This window comes from Hetaerina americana, unplaced genomic scaffold, assembly GCF_022747635.1.
Source record: "Hetaerina americana unplaced genomic scaffold, ioHetAmer1.1.p SCAF_4, whole genome shotgun sequence".
NCBI lineage: Eukaryota > Metazoa > Arthropoda > Insecta > Odonata > Calopterygidae > Hetaerina > Hetaerina americana.
In genome coordinates, this window is record NW_027286985.1 from 104,469,051 (window position 1) to 104,494,857 (window position 25,807).

Here is a 25,807-nt window from a genome sequence, read left to right on the forward strand (position 1 = left end):
AAACGGAGAGTACGGATGGGCAGTGCTAGGAAGGGTTGCAAGGCAGGGTTTCCCATTATCACCGTTACTGCTCAAAGTCGTATATGTAGAGGAAATGATTATAGAGACATGGGAAGCACTGGAGGCAGGAATGAAAGGGTTAGCGTAAAATCAGTTATTATAGCTGATGATCGAGCTTTAGTTTGTCAGTGAGCCAAAGGCTTTCAGGCATTGCCGAGCGAATTGAAAATGCAGTGTTTCAGATATCGGATCAGAATCAATATTAGTTAAACAAAGCTTTCGCGATTTTCTCGTAAGAAAAAGGCAAACTTTAACATTAAAATAGAAGTTAATCCTTAGGCTTTCGCGCCGTCTATCTGATGAATCCATGCTGGTTTCCGGGAATTACCGTCGCGTAGTTTAGTTGGTTGACTACTGTTTCGCCCCCAGTCATGGAGGCGTCTTCAGGTCGAAGTGATGTGCGTTGCGTTTCAGCGTCTCCTATATATAGCGGCCTAAACACAACACACATCACTTCGACCTGAAGACGCCTCCAGGACTGGGGGCGAAACAGTTGTCAACCAACTAAACTACTCGACGGTATTTCCCGGAAACCAGCATGGATTCATTAAAATAGAAGGTTAAGAACTAGGGCAAGTAGAGTAGTTTACGTATTTCGGAGGTGTCTTGGACCAACACGGTCAAAGTAGTGATATATATGAAACATAGCTAATAAGTTCACATATATCAATATAGTATTGTTAAAAAATAATTTTGTGATAACCCAATTAAATATACTCAACATAACTAATTTATATACATTTAATGTATTATTATTTTGTAATACTTTGACAATAATTTAGAAATAATATCTATTACTCATTTGCAAATTTTATGAAAAATCAGAAGATCGAAATTGCGTCTTAGTACTTTCCGAAAAGCGAGCTATTTAAATTTTATCTCTCGAAACTCGTGACTACGACCTCTTGTTTTTATAGACATGTTACGTATTTTTTAGTTACATGCAATGTAAGATTACATTGAGGACGTATTTGCCTGTTTCCTAGATTTCCCAAAGGCGCTCGATAGGGTGAGTTGGGGAAAACTAATGAGTGTATTGAAGAAAATAGGAATAGATTGCAGGGCCTGGAGAGAAATCTGTAGCCTGTACATGTCTCAGACTGCTCAGGTGCGAATGAGGAGCGGAGAGTTCGGATGGGCAGTGCCAGAAAGAGTTGTAAGGTAGGGTTGCCCATTATCACCGTTGCTGTTCGACCTGTATGCAGAGGAGATGATCAAAGAGGCATGGGAAGAACTCGAGGTAGGAATGAAAGTGGGCGGGGAATTCGTAAAATCAGTTAGGTTTGCTGATGACCAAGCTTTAGTTTGTCAGTCAGCCAAGGGGCTGCAGGCATTGCTGAGTGAATTGGAAATTCAGTGCGACAGGTATGGGATGAGAATCAATATTAATAAAACAAAGGTTATGCGATTTTCTAGAAAGAAAAAGGCCAAGCTTAACATTAAAATAGGAGGGCAAAAACTAGAGCAGGTAGAACAGTTTACGTATCTCGGTAGTGTTTTGGACCAACACGGTCAAAGTAGTAGGGACGTAAGGAGAAGAATTGCGCTAGGCAAAGAGGCTTTCACAAGGAGGAGGGAGTTGATGACGGGGACGTTGAGTAAGGATGTTAAGAAAAGACTCGTAAATACTTTGATATGGAGCGTAGCTATGTGCGGCGCGGAAACGTGGTCATTGAAGCAGGAGGATAGACGTAGACTGGAGGCTTTTGAAATGTGGGTGTGGAGAAGAATGGAGAAGGTGAAATGGGCAGAGAAGAAAACAAACGAGGAAGTATTTGGTATGGTGGGCGAAGAGAGGGGTTTGTTGGGAGAAATCCTATGGAGGCAGGAAAAGTGGATGAAGGGGGTATTGACCGGCAGCGGGATGTTGAAGACTGTAATTGAGGGGAGAATTTTAGGCAAACGAGGAAAGGGAAGGAACAGGAGAGGGATGTTTGTATTTTCGGTGGTCGTTGCCACCATATCAAGGAAGAGAGGACAGAACTCAAGTTCTGTCCCTCTCTTCCTTGATAAAGGTGGCAACGACCACCTAAAAATCGAAAAATAGTGAATCTCTTTTTTTTGTGTTTCTGTGTTTTTGTCTGTGTCCACTAGTGCTAAGTGGTATACATTATTATTCACGTCCGTGAGACTTTCAAAAAGTGTTACTTATATATATATATATATATATATATATATATATATATATATATATATATATATATATATATATATATATATATACATTCAAACACCAGATCTCGCCAAACGGCGAATAAATACTCATATAAACAGAAACAGATATAAGGAAAAGGGATAGGAACACACAAAAGACGAACACGGATCTCACGGATCCACCCACCCACCCACGGATCTCAGGGTAAATTACGTTTCCTCGATAGCTTAAGTGGTTAAGAGCATCCGCCCGGCAAGTGGAAAGATCCGGTGTTCGAATCCCGGTTAAGGAAATATTTTTACTCTTGTGATCCGTTCGATTCCGCCTTCCCCACCTCTATTGTGTTCGTCTTTTATGTGTGTTCCTATCCCTTTTCCTTATATCTGTTTCTGTTTATATATATATATATATATATATATATATATATATATATATATATATATATTTCTTTTATGGGATGTTATTTTGGTTTTTATATTGATAGCTGGTCCTTTGCAGTAGCGTCTGAAGTACTGCATCGAATTTGATGTGTTATTTCTGCCACAACCAGTTTTTGGCAATTTTCCAAAAATATGCCCTGAGCGTGAATTGCCATGGATGCTTTTCTTTCCATTAAAAGTAGAATGTGATTTAAAGAATATATTTTGCCCAGATCCACGTGTACTTATTCCGATGACGCAGTCCATCATATGTTGTGCATGGAAGCTGATTGTAACCGATCAAACCAAATCTTCGTGCACTCTGTTTTCGTCTCAGTATGATAACATATTGAGTTGGACAAAGGTCGGGCTCAACTTTAAAATAGTTTATGAATGCCTTCAAAGCTGTCACCGCAGAGCTATATCCCACATTTTCTCTTTTGGATTTTATTACTTGATTTTCGAAAGACCCACCTACTGTCATTCAGCACTTCTTCTATTTAAAAAAAATGCGGATTCACACAAATGTCTCACTAGTCTCGAATGAAATATTTTTATTATTATGTGCAGATAGACAATTTCAGGTGGCAAAAGTCCCAAGTATTAAAATCGAACTTGCCTTTGGAAAAATAACATGACATCTCAAATCCAATCAATATCACAAAAGAGAATAAATCAAATCAGTCAGAAAAAAAACAATACCCCTACAGGAAACTTCAAAACACCAATATCTAACCCAAAAAGACAGAAATGTCCATGTTATTAACATCAGTTTCCTAAATCATTAAGAAAAAAATCAAAAATCAGCTCTTGCATACAATTTTGCATAATACATTAATCCAATTATTTTATAAAATGTTTGCATCTTTTCTAAAAGTATTTACCCTGCTAGGAAAGGGCTCGGTTAGTTTTGCAGGTAAACTGTTCCAATCAGCAATTGTTTTATTGAGAAATAACATTTTTTTATGCTGTTGGTCCCCGGTATTTTACCTTGAGTGTTTGATCATTCCTCCATCTATAAAATTTGGATTTCCCGCCTCTTTCCTTGGTTCTGCCCAAGATTTCTCTCCCTTGAGAATACGGAACATTCCACAAGGGCTGCTTATTTTTCTTCTACTTTTTGAAGGTTCCCATCCCAGCGTTTTTAATATTTCAGTCACAATGCAGTTCTGAAAGCTTTCTTAACAATTTATTCCACGTTTAGCCCCCATTCTAAACCCTTGGTAAAATATACACCTAAGTGTACACAGCTATCACTGCGAGGAGTGACATTTGGCGAGAATTTGTAGTCCCTATTGGTTCCACTTACCTTATCACTGAAAGTTATCGATTTATATTTGCCGCCATTAATAGCCTTCCCATTATTTGTCACCCAATCCGCCATTATAATAACGCCCCTTTTCAGTACTTAGCGGTCGCTCTCATTCTCGAGTTTCCTGTAGATAATTCATGTCAGTTTCTCCCTTTACTTTCTACTAAGTGATCTGCAATGACGCGTTCCCCATTTCCGCACCCGACCCCTCCCCCTTAGCCGCACTGCACCCTGTCAGTGCGTGGCCACTACTTACCTGCCGAGCCCGCTCCGCGCGTCAGGGTGATCAGCATCAGCGTCGCCGTAGCGACGAGGGTGGCCAGTAAGGGGCGACGGGCGCGCGGCCCTGCCGGCCCTGGCCCGCCCCCGCTCATGGGGCCCGCGAGAAGGGGCCTCCCGGGCGCGGTCCGGCGTCCCCCCGAGGCCTCCGGCGCCGCTCTCTCCTCCTCCTCCCCGCCTCTCCTCCGCGGGGTGTCCCTCCCGCGCCGCCTCCTCGGCCGGGTGCCGGGGTCGGGCGCCGGTGTCGCGTCGTCGTCGTTGGGCGCCGCGCCGCCGACCCCATGCTGCGGGAACGAGGAGAAGGGGAGGTTAGTGCGCCACGTCTCTCCCAGTGAAAGGTATGGGGTGCGAGAGGTATCTTCTCTACCCCCCCGAAACAATTAGTGCCACTCAAAAACACCCGCTCTACCGATAGCGTTGTCAGGATAAACTGCCTTGAGGATGTCGTGATTCTCTTTCCCGGTTTGACCCAGTTTCACGCACAATTTGATAGCGTAGCGCTGTTCTAATAACCAGGTCATGACGGAGCGTAACGTGGTCACTTTTTAGAGGTTTCCCAAACGAACTATCCGCACTCCCCAAAAGGTAGCCACCGGCCTCCAGCCTTTCCTGAGACACCCCTCCCCTGAATCTTGCCAGAGAACCCGCCGCCCGTCCGTCAATCCGGTAAAAAATAAGTCGTACTAATTTTGGAACAATACTTGTAACGTATGCGTACGAATTCTGCTTCATTCGTCACTTATTGGAAGTTATCAGCATATCAATTGGATCGTGCAATTCCGATGAAAAAAAAATACTGGGACTCGAGTTGCCGTCTTTGGTTGCTATAATTTTCTAGCAGAAGATGTCATTGACCCAAGGAACGAGTCGCTATATTAAGTTTTCGCATTCTGAAAAATCACAGGGCGCGTGGCGCAATCTTCAGGTGTGCGACTTAAACTTTTATGTGCCTCTGGGGTGGATATCAATTTGGCAGGGCGTGGGGTGAAGGGGGAAGATAGGGGAGAATGTTTTGGTGGTGGAGAAATATTTGAGTTCGTTTATGGTCATTTTTCCCCAGGAAGTTGGTCATGGGATGGGAGGATTAGGAGAACGAAGAGGGTGGGAAGTAAATGGAAGTTTTAACACGGCTTTGAAGAAAAAGCTTGAAATTGTGGAGCAGCAATACACTTACTCCCGGAGTTCTTAATTAGCTTTTTCGTAATACCCTTCAAAGTATTCCCAATGTTTCAAAGCGCTTCATGCTTTCAGATTCTAATGTCGGTCAATGCGAATGACGATTTATGATTTATAATTTTTCCCTGTGAAAATTAACGTAAGGCTCCGTGAAAGTGACTGCCGCGGCGGCATCTTATGTGGTACTTTGAATTCTTTGCAGGTGTGGAATGCCTTGTAAAACTGAAAACATTCCCAGGAAAACCAGGAAACCTCACGGAACTTATTCATTTTGTCTGTACAGGTATGAACCCCGTGTATAATAAGGTATGTACAAAAAAAGATGAAACTGAACTTTCTACGCGAATAGTTGCGATTCAACTGCTGGTGCGAATCACAACTATTTAGGTGACGCTTTCTAGCGACGTCTATGGCAAGTAAAACAACGCCTTGTTTGTGGCTCTATCTTGACTTCTCTCCGCACAACAGCAACTCTTTTCTGAGCTTGTACACGCTTGCTGTACAAATTATTAAGCCGGTGAGGATGAAGGTGTTGCGTGTGGGCGTTGAATTTTGTTTTTAACTCGTGAAAACTGCAACTGGAACTAATGCAATGATTCTACAGACCTTTGGCAATTAATCAATGAGTGGTTGGGGAAGGAGTGGGTGGAAGGGTGCATCTTTCCCAATCAAAATTAACTCGGACGTCGCGAACGAACGTGAAGGTGATGTTGATCGTTTTCTTCGATTGTAAAGGGATTATTCATTATGAATATGTCCCCAAAGGACAAACAGTAAATGGACAGCACTATATGGAGGTTATTAGAAGGTTAAGATACGCCATGCTGCAGAATAGACCACAAATATGGAAAAACAAGTCTTGGTGCTTTCATCACGACAACGCACCGGCGCACACACAACTGATTGTTATGGAGTTTATTGTCAGAAACAGCGTACCAGTGATCCCCCAGCCGCCCTAATCTCCGGATCTTGCTCCAGAGGACTTTTTCCCGTTTCTTAAGCAGAAATCAACCTTGAAAAGACGCTGATTTTAAACTGTAGGAGGCATTCAGCACATTTGAAAGCTTGGAAAAAACGTTGGGAGCGCTGTATTAGCAGCCAAGGGTTGTATTTTCAAAGATATGAGCACGATTAAAGAGTATATAATAAAATCATGTATTTGTTTAAAGAGTCTCATCTTTTTTTAACAGACTTTTATTATCTTTGAATTATCAGCCACATTGTTATACAGTGGAGGTGATTATAGACTTAGACCATCAGGATGATGAAAAGGTAGAATCTGACTCCAGCTTTGACGGATTTAAATATGCTTAATACCGTTTTATAAATCGCGATCGAAGTGCAAGGAGGTTAACCATGCTAATAAAATTGTTGAAGTTCGATAGAGAGACCTAGTATTTTGCTATTCCTATTATAAACGTCTAATTATTCACCACCGGTACGTGATTCGTGAATGGGATCCCAACACGCAAGGGCTTCTTACTGATTCACAGCATGTAGCCAGGACAAATATTCACTGCCTATTGTAGGAACAGAACGGTAGATTTTGAGGTTGATAAGGTATAACGCAGTTCAAGGTATTAGGCATGCACGTCTATTAGCAGAGGGTCAGCGCTGGAGCGAAGGAAAAGATTCTCTTCGGTTGAATGGAAAGGAATTGTTTTCCAAAGTATCAAAAAATGATAATGATATTTTTACTTGGCTCTGATCCGAAAATATACAAGTTTTGGTCTTTTTTACACTGATTGGGAATGAATCGAAAATAGCCAAAAGGACCCTAAAAAATTCCCGCCATTAAGTCAGAGGGGAAAAATTCACAGTCGGGGGGTCGAATTCAACAACACTGGGTTTAGCAGGCAAGGGGGTTGTCCGTCTAGTCGACACCTGAGCCGACAAATGAAGAATAAATCGAGAGTCGCCATAATGTCCGTTTCATCGATGGAATATCTTGATCTATTTCATATTTCAAATTGTCTCAGTAGCTTATTAAACGTAATATTTAGCTCCAGAGATAAAAAACAATTCAAGAGAAAAAAAGTGTAATAACTCTTAAACACAATGTAACCCCAAGTGCCCAGGAGGGCGTAAAATTACATTTAGATATTCCTGCATGGGAATAAAGAGAGAATTGCGTGCCGAGAAATGAACTTAGCAATTATCATAATGGGAGAACAAAACGCGGGAGAGGAAACCGACGCGTATACGAAAAACAGAATAAATATGAGCAGGTCTCCATGGAATTAGGACACCATCCTCGAGACCTACGACTCCGTCAAAACTGCAATTATACCACTAGTAACGGTGACGCCAAGCGGTCATCATACTACATGTCGAATATGCAGCAATTTGCCGGAGTGAGTGTGATGGTTCTCCTCTAAGTGAAAACAGTATGGAGTGGGACGAAGTAGAAGCTTTGAAGAGAGAGGGATGTTAATTGTTTCAGATTGCATCGTGACAAGATAAAATGGTTCATCTTTCAAAATCTTTCAGAAATTACTTGAATTAGGAATCGGGAAAGTCTGGCTCGTTTCTTTTGGTTGGTGTTCAATATTGAATGAGCAATGTAGTCTCCGCGTCGCAGTTTAAGCTTCCACGTTTGTTCGAGTCACGTCTTGGGAGGAACGCAAAGCGACGAAGTAAGATGCATCTCGTGCAATGCTGCAAATCGAAAAAAGAGTAAAGATCAAGGGAACCAATAGGAGGGCATTGTTAAGTTTTACGATCTGAAAAGGATTTCCTCCAACATTCGCTTTCATTTAGATAATAATTACTCTTCCGCCAATGAATACAATATCGCTCAAATATATTTTTAGGAATGCGGAATGCGTGCTACATTCAATCGGACGTCAATGACACTGGTTAGAGAAAAACATTTAAACAGATTATAGTAATGATATCTTTCCCACATTATTCATAAAATGAAATAATTCTTTCCTGTCCCTTAATTAATTAGAGGTACCGATAGTGTGCCTTTCTGCACGCGAAAGGATTTCATTTTTTCGAATTTATCTTCATTCTCGGCGGCGAACTAATTAAGTCCGTAGCGGCGAGGAGACGACTGCAATATATCATCAGTTAGGCTATCGAAGCGGGTAATGGAATGTATTTTTTGCAAAAGGATTTGTTTTTTATACCAATAAAAACATAGCACTACTTGCAGGAAAGAATTTCCAATACGAACAAGCACTTGGTTTGTATAAAAAGTATCGGGAAAAGTTTCGATAGATAAAAAAGAGATTTATTTAAAATATTGCTGCAATGCCTCAAAAATCTTCAAAATACCCCATCTCCTAAGCGTCGACATACTTTTTCCAGTGGTTTCTCCACGACTCGAAGGCTCTCTGGCAGGCGGAAGGGCCTTAAGGGTACAAGCGTGCAAGTTTCTTTGATGGCACTTATATGGTTCCATGGTGGTGTCCTTTGAAGGAGGGAGGATTTCATTTTTAGAAATAGGAAAGAGTCTGATGTTGTCAAGTCGGAACTGTAAGGGGTTTGGGGAATCGTCGCGATGTCGTTGCAAAAGGTCCTCACAAGCAGACACTCTTGGTCGTTCGTCAAGATTTCTCGGGACGACGCAAAGGTCTTGACGGCACAGATTATTCTTATTCTTATGACGGCTGATTATTCTTATCCTTACCACGGCTCAGTGTTATGAGCGCATATCTTTCATATCGCCAAATTTTCAGTGATAATGGTGTGCACTCTCATGTTATCAGTGCCAATATACGATCATGCGCACACTTAACCGACGGTCTGAATCCAGCACTTCAAGCATATGTCAGGAAAAATTGTTACCGATACTTTTTATGGAAACATTGTACTTATGTTCCGCACGGGTTTTAGATTGACCTTGATGGCAGCTACATTATCTTTTGAAGGTTCAAAGGAAGTGGAGGTTACGGCACTCAGACCATCAGTACATACCTGAGAAGTTGCCAGGGGATTGTTTTTTATAAATGTCCTTAATTTTTGATATTTTGACAGTTGATTGCACTAATTCCTACTTTTTTGATCCTTTGCCATGTGTGACGATCAAGTCATTAGACGTTTGCCTGATTCAAATAAATATATTTCCATATTATATGCTAATGGTGGAGTGACGATTCCCCATGTGAAAGCACTCGAGGTATTTTAATTCATCGCTCGGAAACACGACCTAACATCCACTCTGCCAATATGCTAAACTCGCCGTGCTCTCCCACCTCTCCATGAGATGCCCCCCCCCCGCCCGTCTGCTCTCGAAGCTCCCGTCGATGGCTCTCCGATCTTGCACTCGCATTCAATGAGTACACCTGGTCTTTCATTCCTTCATCTTCTTTTCGGAACTCCCTCTTCTTCTGCATTGTGAGCAGAAATATTGTACCCAGAGCTCTAACCTGTCAATCTGATTTTCCCTTCCCGTTCAGTCCGATCTCCTCTTTTTCTGACCTTTGACTTTTTCTCGCTTAATCTAAAGAGCCCAATAATTTGACGCACTTAATTTTTTCAATGCCCAATATGACTGAAGTATGTTCTAGCCTCCATTAGTGCAAGTACCCGCAGTTCTACGGGTTATAATGGCACGTCACCGCAACTCTTCGTGTACAGTGCGAGTTCAGTGTGCATGCACCCCATGCCAAACACTTTTCGACTTGCGGGGTATCATGTAGATATACATTTACTATATGTTCTCATCTTTTCGCATAGAAAGCCCCATGCTAGTGCTGCAACCCTCGGGAAGGCGATGGAAGCTCTTCCAAGTCACATTTAAAAATTTCATTTTTGCGGAAATGTTTAAGGTCATCCGTCGTAATTATAAAGTCTTGTTGGTGGAATTTCGTTTCGTTTACATGTTATTTCCTGCGATTCGGTGCAAGTTCGCGTGATCTTGGGTAAAATTCAAATAATGACTATTTATGAATGATAATTTAATGTTTTCAAATTTTCCAACGATTTCGTGAAAAAATAGGTGTGCATCAAATGTTTATATATGCGCATGCGTGGTCAATTTCCACCCTTAAGACCTTTGTTGCACTTCTTTCAATTTGATGTAGCTGGATAAGCCTTCAACTGCGCATTATTCAATGCATTGTTCTTGCAATCCCTATTTTTACTGTAATAATGTGACTTTTGAAGATAAATGTATTGCGTAGTTGACAACTCATGCTCATCTATCCAGTATTTTAGCCTGGTTCATTTTGTAACTAATTACTCTAATTGAAAGAGTTTCCCTGAGATTTCCAGCAACTAATGCTGTTTTCAAACTCATTACATGATCATCTAATTTTAACCTTTGCCAGAGATTTTTTACCATGGATATCCAATTTGCACTTTTAAATTGCCATTTTTTTACGCTCCTGATGTCAAAAGTTCGTGAAAGTGGCAAACCGAAATGAAGCGAATAAAAAAGTGTCATCAATATTAAAAAGCATTATTTTAGATGATTTTGACTTATCACTCTTTTTATTGAATTGGCTGAGACTTGGGTTCGAGAAAAACATGTTTATCAAAATAGAAATCTGTCTTTTTCTTGAAAATCCATTTTTATCGTTCGTTCGTTCCTGGATATGTAACTTTCTTTGGGTAAACGGGAGGGGGTGGGAAACAATTGGTTGCGATAATGCCTACGTAGGTCATCCACGAGACCATTGACCCGTCGTAATTATTCACGCCATCGACCGCTCCAAAGGCGAGTCCGTGCCGGGAGACCCCCTTGCCCACCTCCAGACGACGACCGGTTGTTCCCTTTGTGCCCTCCCTAATGGTGCTCCCCGTGCACCAACCCACCGCCGTCGCCACCATTGAAATCATAATGTGAGGCGATGATCTCCTCATGGATACTCTAGAGGCCCTCAAAGGTGGGGTCGCAAACCACATCAGACATCACCACACATTATAACCCCCATAGGAACGGGTTTCGTCCCCCGAAGCCATTGCTCGCTTCTCCGGTATTTCTCAGTATATTTCAGTACGCCCTCCCCGGGATCCTCCCAGAACCTCCAGAAGCCCAGAGAAGACAAAACACAGTCAGAAAGGGATGGCGTTTGATTCTCTTTATCGTGGTTTCTCTCACTCGTATGTTGCCATACGGGGCCTATCCCAATGATCGCGACTTCTCAATGCTATTGATGAATTTGAGATCAAAAGAAAATATAATTGCGTCCAAGAGGTCTTCTCCCCAGACTTGTATGAATAATTCGTCAAAAATTATGGGAAAATTCATTGTAATGCACATTTTTTGATTTCTTGAACAATATATTGAAGCATGCAAATATAAAAAAAAAACACCGAAGACAATGCATAAAGAGGTGAACTTGAAACCTGTTCACCAAGTAAAACATTTTTGATACACCTCGCTTCTTTGCAAACAATTAATATCAGGAGTAAATGACCATAGACCTGGAGACGCCGTTATTCTGAGCAAAAAAGATGTAAAATGCATTTTTAAAGGAATTAATCAATTTTTCATCCAATATTCCCAATAAACATGCACATAATAAGAAAATATTTTTAAAACGTATTGTTATTTCGCGCTTCAAGATCCTAGCTTAAACATAAACAATTTAACGGAGCAAAAGGAATTATGAAATGCGATGAAATCACAACTTCTCGTGGAATAAATATTTGGCCAGTCGAAGACAACAACTACTCCTAAAAAATAATGAAAAGCTCTTTTTACTGATTTCCGACCAGTCGAGACAAAAAATTCACCTACGTGTCAAATTCCAATTTTTTCAAGTTCCGCTCGAAGGTTGACGAAAGGATGTACGAGGGCTGTCAAGAAAGTAACTTTCGTTTTTAAATTAAGCGTTAAACTAGTGACAATACAAAATGTTGCTGTAAGTATTTGTGATGCACATTCTTAAACTATTTTTCTACATAGTTGCCATTAAAATTGACGCATTTTTAAGGCTCGTATCTTAACGATACACATTATTTTCATTTCCGCCTCTGAAGAAAGCTGCCGCCTTACCTTTTAACCAATTGCCATTCTTGCAATTCTGTGTCTCTTTTCAAAGCCCTTTTTAGCAAGTCACATCTAGCGAGAGATCCATAATCTTTAATCGGTAATTTTTACGAATGTTTTCGTTGATTTTCACCGTCAATTCATCTGTGGCTAGACCGACCACTGCGGTCCTCGTCATGAACATTGGTGCGGCCATTTTTAGACTGAATACAAGACTGCCTCCCTCTGCCTTCTCTCATTATTTTGCTATATGGATGAAGGGACTGCCACTATCTCCGTCTTGCCCGAAAACAAAGCAGAATTATTATTATTCCGTCTCCGTACACTTCTCCAAGTTCCCTATGAATTTCTTTTGGCTTGTGTTTTTTGGCCAGTAATAACCTAATTACAAATCCCACTTCACGACTTGCAGTGTTTTTTTTTTGCAGCGCACAATTTAAAAGTTTGCTATGAGAAAAGTAGAAGAAGCACAGTCTGCACACTACTACAGCAGGATGTGTACTATGTGTAGGGGCGTTTAGACTCCAAAAGCCCTACCCACCGTCACGCTAGGCCTTTTGACTATTTTAACTGAAATGTTTACTCACAAAGAAAAACGCAATCTAATGGTTGCCGTTTACTCAATGTTAAACACTGCGTCTTTAAGAGACTGTTTTCTAGAGTGGAGCGTCCCCGTCGAAGAGGCGAGGATGGGCGAACTGCGATCGCCTTTTGTCGCCAAAGGTTGTAGAAGAGGCTCCGCAACGGAAATACTGCGAAAGAACCTCATGGCGTAATAATAAGCATCGATTTGTCCCTTTCAGAAGAAGTAAAAAGGCTTGTTAACTTTGAGTGCATAACCTAAGATCATAGCCTAAGAAGCAAATAGTTGTGCTTAGGAACCGGGAGTAGTCGATACACATCTTGAAAATTAACATGTAATACCAGCGATATCCAGTATAGTCAATGCTGTTTATTTTAAATTTGTTTAGTATCCTGCGGCCCATCAATAGAGCGAGTGGCACGGGATGATTACACACCAGACTACCCTTGACACAAAACGTCTTTCCCTCCTACCGCGTTCGGACAATATTATTCTGATCCATGATCGCTCGTGGGAAAAATGACATCTCAAATCTTTCTGTTCTTCACTTTATATCTCGAATTTTATTGACATCTCTCTTACCGTAGTATGATGACGCTTATAATGCATTTTCAACATCACTGCTAAAGAGATGTCCTTCCAATTTATGCAAGAGATATAATTTAACCTTCGCTCCGTTAGTGATTCCAAGTCTAGCTCCTCTAATATTTTGGATTCGCTGCTCAGTTTGTCATAATAACGTATTACAAATCTGGCTCCTCGACACTACACGCGATCCATTGCGGAAATCAATTCAACCTCGTGAGTATTCAATAAACTGGCCTCATATTCTAAATGAGACCTAACCATAGAAAGATAACATTTCTCTTTGACCTTTTCATCACATTTACCCAGTACTCCTCTAATTAATCGTAATTTTTTGGCTAGGTTGTCCACATATTCCCCGTATGCGTTTCACCCAGGAGATATCGTGAATGAGGGTAACGCCGAGGTATTTAATCGTGTGTACACATTCCATTTCGGTGCTCCCGATGTAGCAGGCGTTCTGGAAGGAATTGCTCTTTTTCCAAAAAATCATCCCTATGCATTTTTTTAGTATTAATTCTACTTGCCATGTGTCCGCCATTAGATACATCGCTCAGTCATACCAGCGACCGGGATTTTTATTTAACCATTCGCGAGCAAAACAACTGAAAGAAAATTATTTGAAAACTTCTAAATGGTTGGCTGCGTAGATTTTCGCGGCGGTGGCTTGAAGAATTCTGCATGTCCGGGTTTTCACCGCGTTGTTGTTTGAAGCCGACAACAGTTTCGCCGAAGTTTCATCCGGCGTCTTCGACCTGAAGACGCCGGATGAAACTTCGGCGAAACTGTTGTCGGCTTCAAACAACAACGCGGTGCAAACCCGGACATGCAGAATTCTTCTAAATGGTTGGTTTCAAGAAAACTTTTTTTTTGATTAGTTGACTGGACTTGGTAAAAACATATCATTATTTTCATCGATACTGATTCAAAATAAATAATGCCCCATTGTAATTTCTTCTTAGTGTTGTTCTGAAGTTGTGTTCGTACATCCTGGCGTTAAGCGCTTTGATGTTTCACCGATTCTGTAACTAAGAAAAAAGGTTTAACAATGCAAATAATGGTTGTTTTTCATGTACCAATAATACACGAAAAAACAATGAAACATCATTTTTCTGCTAGGTGAAGGAAGTCTCTCTTTCCCTTAGAGGCTCCTTCCTGTCTTATGGACACCTGTCGTTATTTGGTCGTCGAAGTTTCAAAACATTATTCATTCAAATATTATCGCCATAGATACAAACGTGACTGCAATTTCTGTGTAATTTATGTGCCCACTGTCTGGATATTTAGTTGCAATCTCGGTTTGGGTGAGGGAAAAACGATCATTGAAATCAGTGCGAGCGCGTGACCCACTTCGGCGAGTCGGAGGGAGGAGGTCACGGGGTGGTGAAACGGGCCACTGTGTTTTTTTTGTCTCTCTTCGGAAAAGAAAATACCTCCGCAGTGAGACGAATGCGACTCTCCACTGAGTGTGAGGCATCCCATGGGGGAGTGTGACGAACGCCGGGGCGGCACGCGAGCGACTGAAGATAAGGGAAGACCGAGGGCGACCTAGGACGACAGTCTGGAGGATGTGTACCACCTCACGAATATATCTGCACGAAACCGACTTTTTTTTTAATCGGTCATAAATTAAAGAAGAAAGGGGATGAAAACTCCAATGGCCGTAAGGATTGGGAAGGGAAAGCTTACTCCAATGGCCGTAAGGGAATCCTTACGGCCATTGGAGTTTTCATCCCCTTTCTTCTTTATTGAGAGGCCGTAGAGCTCATTATTTCTTGCTACGGTCATAAATTGTGTATTAAAATGGAATTAAATATTGATTAGTTAGGTTTAAAAATTTTCACCAAGCATTTTATTAATGATTTGATTGACAAAATTGAATTTTAATCAAATTTTTTTGCGAATGGAGTATAGGGTGGAATACATTATTAGAATAATAATTATATGTATATTAAATACGATGGGGTTAACAATACACTTTCAAAATCATTGCTAAGGAATTATCCTCTCAAGTAATGTAAGATATTTAATGTGTAATTAAATTTTTCGATCCGTAAGTGATTTCCAATCCAGCTCCTTTGATAATTTTGATACACTACTAAGTTTTTCATGGCTACTATCTCAAATATATAACTCCTGCACGCGATCTAATTCGGCATTAATTTTGTAATTAGTCAATTTTGACCAATCGATGCGTGGAATTAGATCTCTTTGATAACAACCAATGTTGTTTATCCGCCCATTATGTTCGCTCATGATTACCTCTTTGGTGAGGTTAGCGGTGTCAACTTGGTCCCCTTACACATTTCCCATTCACCTAGCAGGGAGGGGATCGAGATGGTGCGGGGGCTAACGTACTGGCTTCCCACCCTGAGGGCGCGGGTTCAAATCCCGGCGGTGTTGAATATTTTTCAGAGGTATCTCGATCCCTACTTGAGGTGCTTTGTGGAGGGCACTTTGAGTGAGTACGGCGTCCGTCGGATGGGACATTAAGCCGCGGACCCCTTGGCGCCTTTCGTAAAGAGTAGGCTAATGCCGACGCCGGGTTTCTCTCCACCCTTCATCCTTTCCTGTCCATCCCCTATGGCGCAAATGACCTTAGCTGTCGGTCGCCTCCCCTAAAAACTACTACTACCTAGCAGGGAAGCTCTCTTCGTCCGGCCGATCCTCTTCAATTTCTCCAATTAAAGTTTCACATTTAACTTTCTTTTACAAAATATCCTCGCACTTACTCTAGTTCATATTAGGTAAAATTAACTTGGCACACTTTCTACGAAAAACATTTTATGTCGCTGTTCGATTCCAGTATGGAAATGTCCATACAAACCGAAAATGATATTTTATTCAATCCGAGCTATGAATTAACATTTATATCCATGCTAAAAAGACTTTGTACTTTTCCCCAAATTTTTACTAGGAGGTGCATTGCGTTTCACCGACTTGCGGCCTCATCGTACCTCATGATGCCGCAAGTCGGTGAGACGCGTTGTACCTTATAATAAAAATCTGTGCAAAAGTACAGTGTCTTTTTACTATGGATATTAAACACATCCACGAATTGAAGCCTGAAACAGTAAAATACAATTTATGGATTGGAAACAAAATAATTTTAACTGATATTCATAATTTATACCACGTGACAGATAAATCTGTCAATCTACAATTCGATTTCCTTAGGATTTCACCTGATCTATCATTTAAAGGTTTCCCCCATGGATTTCAATCTGACACTCGGTACAACATTGCCCACTCTTGAAGCTTCTCCTTCCATCCCTCGTCTCTCTCTGTAGTGGGGAGGACGACTTATGCCGTACACTGCAAACAGCACCCACGGACCCCTCACCGCACACCTTTTTGCTGGATCGCGGGCTATTTATGTCGATGTCGACATTCTAAATTTGGCATTGCAAAGCAGCCCCTCACTTATCTCATGTAATAATTTCCCGTAACCAGTCTGAAGGGAACCAAGTTATGCCCGACTGATACCTGAACTTCCTTATCCTGTGGCTCGGCTCGCCCTCCGAGGTCGTCGGGAGTGCAAGCAGGGGGGGGGGGGGGTTGGGGGGTTACAACGGTTGGAGGAGGCGGAATTAGGGGGGAGATGGCCGCCCTGCCCTCGATGTTCCCGCAGTCCCCGCCGGAATTCCGAGATGGGCGCGAATGCATACGAAGCAGGACACGGGTGCCACGAGGTGGGATAGTGGGTGGTGGCAGCAGGGTGCACGAAGGGGCTCTTTAGTAGCGGGGGCCAATCCCCCATGCGCTTCGCCCTCTCCCCGCTCTCTTCCCCCATCTCCCGCCAACAGTCTCTGCTAAGGATGCGCGCTGGAAAACCTTGACCCGTGCCCTCCTCTCCTCTCTCTCTCCCAGAATCCCCTCTGCACTTCTTTATCACCGGAAGCGGCGCCTTTGCGTGGTGCACGGTCGCGACGGGCAACAACTGGCGGAGCGCCAGGGGTGCGTGGTCACCCCCTCCCTTGAACGGGGGTAGATTCCCACCCGCCCCTGACCTCACTCCTTCCATCCCCAAACCCCCCACACAGCCCCCCGGGATCCATTGCACCCTTCTCATGCGCCGCGCACCATGAAAACTTGTCTCCCCGTACCGCCGTACTCTTGTGGACCAAATTTCCTAGACAACAGTCAAATTGAAGTAGTTGACATAGGGTGGTCAATATTCAACGCTGAAAAACTTGCATACATCTACTCCATCTAAAAATCAATAAGCGTTGGAATAATTTGGTCGCTTTATGAGAACAGTTGAAATGGAAAACTTAGGATGACATAACTACGCGATTACCAATACTTTCCTAAGATAAGTTTGTAATATGGGACTCATTTATCAGTCACCGAATCCCTGACACAGAAATTACCATGAAAACTGCTGCCTTACCGGACCTACGACTGCTAAGAGTACGTGCCAAAATGGCATGTACTCGCGCGAAACCCAGATCATACACCTCGTGTTTTTTTCCGGATTCGTTCACACTCTGGGTTGAGCTAGACCAACTCCGCACAGGCACGGATGCGAACGCAGCAAAGGTTCTTGATGAATTCATTATTTTAAATTAGGGCGCGCCAGATTACTTTCAAATGGAAAATGAAAAAGAACTCGAGAGTAAACATCTGCAAGAGACCTTAGAAGGATATGAAATTAGGGCTTTGGCGATGCCACTGTAATACGCCCTGGCGAACACGGTGGATAGGACGAAACGTTCGCTGAAAACCATGACACGTACGAGCATCGACGTTCGCAGTCGAGGATCACCAAGAGTGCTACCAGGCACGCCCTAGACGAGTTCAGGCACGCTCTGATCGGAGCCTTGTAACCGTTCCATCGACGAAGGTGTACCCGCGCACATACGAGTAATGTCCAGAAAGTGACTTACGTTTTAAAATAAAGGATGAACCCAATGAAAAGACAAAGTTTTATATATTTATATATAAATCTATATGTGTAGTTATATATATATATATATATATATATATATATATATATATATATATATACATACACACACATATCTATATTAGCAAAATTAGCAAGGACGAGGTCAGAAGAAAATCAAGGAAGGAAGAGTACGGAAGGAATGAACGGTATGTGCAGTTTGTGAGCAGAAGTCAGGACTGCGGGTTTCATTACTGCATTATGGGTTGATGGAAGTCTGGAGATCAATTAGCATTTCGTGATTGAGAGTCGAGGGATGGCACAATGAAATAGGTTCATTTGGCCGTATCGTACATGAAGGCACCCGATATCGTAATTATATATTATTAACAGGTTTGTCTCGAGCGACGGGAGTGCAACGGCTAGTGATTAATCCTGGTCCAGTTCGAGGTGGTAAGCGGCGAGGTTAGAAGAGTGTGCGGCTTAAATATGGCGTATGTAATGAGGCGCTTATTCCCCGGTCACTGAGCCCCTGACTCCTGAAATACCACGCGCACTGCTGCCTTGCCTACCGCCGTCCGAGTGCATGCCAGAATGATATTTACTCACTTGTGTCTCGTTTGTTTTGGAGGCAAAATGCCCTCGTGGAATCGGCACTTGGCCAAATTGCCGAGCAGCGTACATCTACACAATACCACGCAAGCCGCCGCAATGGCGTGTCGCGGATGGTGTTAGGTCACCACCCGTAAACTAGAAGAAAACCTCATGCCCAACCATATCATGCCACCTCTACACAAATATTAGTTTGTTCATGCTCTTGAAAAACCTTAATCACACCAAAGATACTACTTACATGAAACAATATTTAAGGACAGGATACGTACATTCAAATTATGTTGTAGAGCTGCTACAAAGATGGGTCTATTAAATAAAAAGAATAGCATGCTGGAAGAAGCATGCAAGATATCTACTAATATACACACTAACAATTCTAATTATCTGCTACGCGATTGCTGTCATATCTATTATCATCTCTAAAGATTCGAGGAAAAAAAGACATTTTAAATCCATCTGTTCCACTATAAATCTCCCTGGTTTCACTTTGGTAATATGATCTACCGTAGTAAGTCGAGGCCTATAATGTGTCCTTAATATTCTCAGATAAGTAATCTGTCTCAAATTTAAGGAGTAACTTTAAACTGTATTTAAGCTTACGCTCAACTGGTGGTTCCCATGCTAATTCTTCCAAGAATGTCGTGATACTGCTCCCTTGATCATAGCAACTTTTCACAAATCTAATTGCTCTTTGTTGCGATGGATCTAGTTCCAAAATTAAGCCTACTTCATGAGGAGCGTACAGCGCGCCTGAAAGGTGCAATTGTGTGAAAGAGATTGCGCGCGCATGCGAGACTACGGCTGACAGCGTGTTCCAGGTGTTGTGAACAGACTCGTTTTCCAGGCGAGCTCTCGAGGGTACGCCAGCGAGCCTCGCCGGCAAGACATATAGTACTTCACCGACGCCGAGCCTCGGCCGTCAGTCTTCCTTGAACGCCGAGTGTCGTAGGCACATGCTAGTACGAGTACTGTGTTGGTTGCGATGGCCATTGAGCTCGTTTAGCAGACCGAGTGAGGCGGTTCCGGGGTAGGGGTGGCTCAAGTGCGGACTTCTGGGCAGACGTTGGAGCCTGCGACGGAGCCCAGATTCGACCTTGCCGACGTCGCTACGGGCCTCACCAATGGCCAACCACCCCGGGGAGGCGCAGAGTCAACTGGGCCTCCCCTCAGAGGCAGGAGTGTCGAGGTGAGTTAGCTGAACTGGAGGCCCAATTGCCCGGCGCCCTTAAACGAGCCGGCTTTTGCCGTGGCACGATACGCGATAATTATTGAATATATTTCTGTGAATGCTCGCGACATAAATTACGCAATGATATTTAAGATCCGCACAAAACCATTGACGGAGTCTTGCCATAACTGTCAGAAATTATTGCTTTCTGAAGAAAAACTACATGAATCATTATCTTTTTATTCACACGCTATCCCGGTCACCACATTGCAATCACTGTGCCAAAGGCTTTTCTTTACCGTAAATGTTTCGTAGAAATATCTTGTACTGCCAACTTATACACGAAATTGTTTTCCGGACTGCTTCCAAATAAGACCTGAAAATAGTATCAGCGATTAAAATCAGCAGACTTCCCTGCTGGCTGTGTAGGTGCGAGAGTGGGGGAACGGTTCGAACTGGAGCTATTTGCCGCGTTCACGCTCGAGTGGATGTGTTTGCCCCCATATAGGGGAGGTGGGAGGGCGGGCATGAGGTAAGGGAGTGAGTGACGACGAAAGACTACACTTCTGTCAGTCCAGCCTGCAATACATGTGAATCGGCGAGGAGTCATTGCAGGTGGAATCGAAGCTTAGGGACTTCGAGATATTAAAGTTATTTATGCAACTAAAATGTTATGAATTCACAAATAAAAAATGATTGAATCGATAAATGCAAATGCACACATATGTCCATATATCTATTCAATCGTCTATGGTATGATTTTCCTGATTGGAGCTATAATCGATTAGAATATTTCCAAACGATTAATCGCCTTCCTGAAGCTGATCTAGACTTCCTTGGTTGTAGCGTTGGGAAAAAATAATTCAGCTTGCGATGTCAAAAAAGTATTTCTGTCAGATCATGCATTCCATTGGGAAGTCCTTTGTAATTTGCGGGAGCTCTCGAGATTTTCCGTCCCCTTTCCTTTGTACCTCCCAGTCCCGCTTCTGGGGCTCCCGCTGCGCGACATTCAGTTGTTCAACTAGACCGTAGTTGTCGTTCGAGGAAGTCGAATGGCGCCAGGATATGCAGGAAAGGGCGGCCGGTTGGCTAGGGCTTCTAGTTCCATGCCCTTCCTCGAACCGGGGGGTTCAACGGGATAGTCTGTGGTCAACTAGGATTACGATTATATAGCGGCAAAACCAATGCTTGAGGAAGTGACATAAAACAAAAAAATATTAATAATTTAGCACCGATGTTTGGTTAAAATTGTTCTATGAAAACATTTTTTTCATGCATAGTTAGAACTAAAACCCTATTTATTCATATTGAAGACAAGATTTATCGGTTAAAAAGTTTTTTTTAAATGTAAATGCAGTGAGCAAAACGAATTTTAATTTATCATTAATTTATCCAGCCATTGAGAATGACAAATACATAGCAGTGAAAATACTTTTTTTGAGTCCATGACGAAATCTTTTTTTGGCTTGCAAACTCATTTGAAATATTTTCATAATCGACCAGAATGATGGTGGGTGCGTTGATAAAATCAAAATCGTAGCCCTCAAATAAATGTGCGAAAGTAATTTGTCATTTATGAAATTAAAATATGTGTGTCTTGTAACTTTCACTCCGTATTCGAGAATGCTATGCTTTTGCTCAAAATTACACCGCTAGAGCTGCATTCTGAACGAAAAAGCAAAACTTGAAAAGGATTCGCCTCGTGATTATCTCAAGCACAGCTATGATAAATTTTATTGCTCAAATAAGTCTCGAATGTAGATATGTGTACCGTTGTACCTAGTGCATCTAGGACCTAGCATGGAAAGGATTGGCGAATGGAAGTGTCTTTTGAGACCTTTCGCAAGGTCTCACAGATTTTAGTGTATTCGATTCGCGGACACGAAGCTTCCAAGCGAACTAAAAAATAACCAAGTAGAGGCGCGCTGCTAAAAAAGTTCGGGAACCTTTTGAACAGATCACGTAGTTCGATGACTGAAAATAGCACCTCAGATACGTGAAAGGTTATAATTTAAGGGGCAAGTTGGATTACTCTGTTCATTCGGTTCCTAAGTCTACGATATTGACAGCCCGATGGGCGACTGGTGGTATCAAAAATTCTTGTGGTTAGGAAAAGTTATATTATCCATCAATATGATCGTCACTAATTTGAGGTGGGAATTGTATTAAAAAAACTGAGTTTTGACCTCTCTAGAATTATAACCTGGACCGCCTTGCTTGTGCGGGTCTCGGGGAGTGTCAAGGCCACATCCGAGGTGGCTCGTTCCCGCGCGTCGAGGCACCCCCTGGACGTTGTCGGCCCTCGTGATCATCGGTATGAGCGTATCGGTGAGTGAACCGCTGCACTTCGCTAATCGATTTGTATTGAAATTCACTTTTACCTAAAACCTTAAAAATGTTTGCTTCCCTTGAATCAGGATTAATGAGAGTGAAAATTGTCATTTGTCAAAACATGAAAGAAGTTTGGGCATCTAACTTATTAGAGGAATAGCCTCAGTTGTAATAGGGTCGAACCGTTCTTTAAAATTTCGTTAGTGCTTTTTGTTTTAATTTTTCACGGACTTTATCCTACGGTTCACGATTTATTGGTGACTTACGAGGGATCTCCAGATGGTAACCTCCGTAATGCTATAAAAAACACTGGAATAAATACAGAAAATTTATTATTTCCATCTCAAATGTACATATCTCTACTTTTTTTTATACATACTCGCCAAACAGACTTGAAATTTTTTCATATCAATTGACTAAGGTTTAAATTTCTTTAGCATAAAATTCTGCCGCCTGAGATCGTATCCAATTGATTACGACATCTTGAAGTTCCTCGTCGAGGTGAATGCAAAAAATGGGGTAGCCTAACTTTTCAGTCGTGTTTCTATGCAACAGAATCGTAGAAATCTGTGAAAAACTTTCTTATGATTACAGGTATCGTAAAACGCCGGATTTTGCGAACTTTTCGTCAATTTTCACGTGTTGTTCATTGTTTACCACATACGGGGGAGGCCACTTCTGTTATCGTCATCGTCATTTATCCGTTCACTCTTAAACCAACGACAAGGGGATCGGGATTGGTGCGGTGGTTATCGTGCTGGCTTCCCACCCTGAGGGCCCGGGTTCTAATCCCAACGTCTCGTGAGTAGGTCTCATAAGTCTCGTGTGTAGATATGTGTACCGTTGGACCTAGTGGATCGCTGCATGGAAAGGATGGCGAATGGAAGTGTCTTTTGAGACCTTTCATAAGGTCTCACAAATTTTAGTGTATGATAATAACATAAAACAGAATGATTAGTCTGCATTTAATTCGCTTCTAGATGTAAGTAACCCTTGAAATTTTAATGCATAGGCTTTCTCAGTACTCTTCTCTCATTTAAAGTTTATATAGTTATAATGTACGAGGTCTGTTCAAAAATGTCCCTTTCCATTAAATTAATCTTTTTTTTACTACGGGGATCGAGATGGTGCGGTATTTATCGTACTGGCTTCCCACCCAGAGGGCTCGGGTTCAAATCCCGGCGGCGGTGTTAAACATTTTTCAGGGGTATCCCGATTACTACTTGAGGTGATTTGTGGAGCCGTGGGTTCCAAGATTTATAGAATTAAATTTATGCTGCATCCATTTTAGTTAATTCATTTTATATTTATTCAACAGTATAACTCTTCCAATAATAGTAAATCAACATTATTTTTTCGTTCCGCAGTCAAGTAGCCGAAAAACAGAGACAAAATAAATGACCTCGGTAAAATAAGAAGTTAAATATGAGGGTATCGCGCATAGCTAAGCCAATGACCCATAAAAACAACACTATTTTTTCTTCAAGTAAAATGCAAAGTGATCTCGAATTGATGGATTTGAGTTATCTGAAATGCGATCAGAGCGGAAGTGTTTGGGTGAGAAATCGAGATGTGGAAGCGGGATGTCGGAGGGCGTCGAAGAGAGGGGAGAATGATTTGATGAGCGAGGAAGGAGTGAGGATGTTAGACGATGTGATTTATTCATTAGGATTCAAGTGCTGACTGCCTGTAAACCTCCTTAACGCTAATTCTCTTATGCCTAGACTGCACTTCCATAAAACCCTCTTGGTTTTTGGACAACGTAGAGTGGGATGGAAGGCATTTAAGTGGGATGGAAGGATTTCGAGGTTACTTGTACTTGCTGGATCCGTTTATGTTTGCAGTGGTATAGTCATACGCGATCCATTATTACTTAAGATATGGCCCAAACCTACCCCTATTTAGCCTCTAATCCCAAAATTTAAATCCCGTACCCTTCAATATGTAGACCGTGCCCCGAGACGGATAATCACACTATACGTTAAAGAATAAATTTTCACCAACAGGCCTGGACTTAAATGAAGAGTGCTTATTATTCTACTACCGGTATTTGAACGCATTCAAAATTAATAGGCATCACGGTTTTGATTGGACGAGATAAGCTCCAAAAAACCGGAAAGCTGAACTTGAAATTATGCGTTGCGCATATTACAGCAGCATTTGAATACAAAATTAATTTAAATGCATATTTATTTTATAAATATACTTTCTTAACTTACCCTTTAAACGTGCGCTGCCGTCAGCAATAAATGCTTTCGGAACAAATGAGAATCAAACCCCATCAATAGTTTGATCCTTAAAATATCTCTTAAAAAATTTATTAAAATAATTTACTTGGATGCGAGTAGTTCAGCAACATCTTCGAGATACTCCGTGCGGTTTGTGAGTTTACTTCATATTTTCTAGTTTAATTTTTCTTATGCACTAGTAATAATCTCTCATCAATTAGCTCTGTATAAATGCAAAAAATAAAAAGAAGCACTTATATTAGTTTTTTGTCATTTTAGTTATTTGCCAATTTCGGTAACGCTGAAATGTCTATGAACCACAAGGAAAATAGAAGCCATGTTTTATTTGCAAGAGGCACACGACGGCCCCTGCCGTTGAAGTATGTGACTACGCTTTACTTGATTATGGGTATGCAAGACATCTAATTAGAACCCTAATTTAAAGGCCTTGGCATTTTAAAAATATACTCCAGGGGTCTTATAAAGGTTTATTTAAATGGCGGGCGTCAACAGGCTACTACACTATCACGGTGTTATTGGCTCATTTGCATTCACTTAATGCACCTTGCTGGAAAGCTGATCATTAATTATTATAAGATACACATTAGAATTTAATAAAGCTCACTGACTAATGACATAAACAAATATTCCAAATGTGATCAAATATTTGCATATTTTGAATCTTCAGCCAATACAGCCATTGAAGCATTTTTATAATTTTTTTATATAATTACCAACTTGTACTTTGGTGCTACTTAAACATTAACACCCTCTCCTTAAGTGAAGATAGATTTTTAATATTGCATTTGAACAACTTACAAGCTTTATCCAATCTTTCACTAGTTATATGCCGGGTATGATCACTCTTTAATTCATTAGGAGCACAAGTATATAACTTAGTACCAATACTTTTTCATTCACAAAACTTCAAATTGCTCCAAAGACGACCAGACTACGCAGAATGTATCAATGTAATCAATTTGCCGAAAAGAATAACAGTGTAGTACTCAGAATCCCAGCAGTCCTTATTCCGGAAGGAAATCGACGTAGCGTGATGATTCA

At 41.6% G+C, this 25,807-nt stretch overlaps 1 protein-coding gene across 1 annotated transcript in view; it reads right to left on the reverse strand.

Annotated features, from left to right (window-relative positions):
• The window catches only part of LOC139692533 (uncharacterized), a 616,764-nt gene that overhangs the window by 54,837 nt on the left and 536,120 nt on the right, over positions 1-25,807 (reverse strand). Inside the window, exon 4 of the mRNA XM_071590755.1 lies at positions 4,203-4,509. Within this exon, the coding sequence (XP_071446856.1) occupies positions 4,203-4,320 (118 nt within the window). The 5' untranslated portion in view covers positions 4,321-4,509. The remainder of the gene's footprint in view (positions 1-4,202; positions 4,510-25,807) is intronic.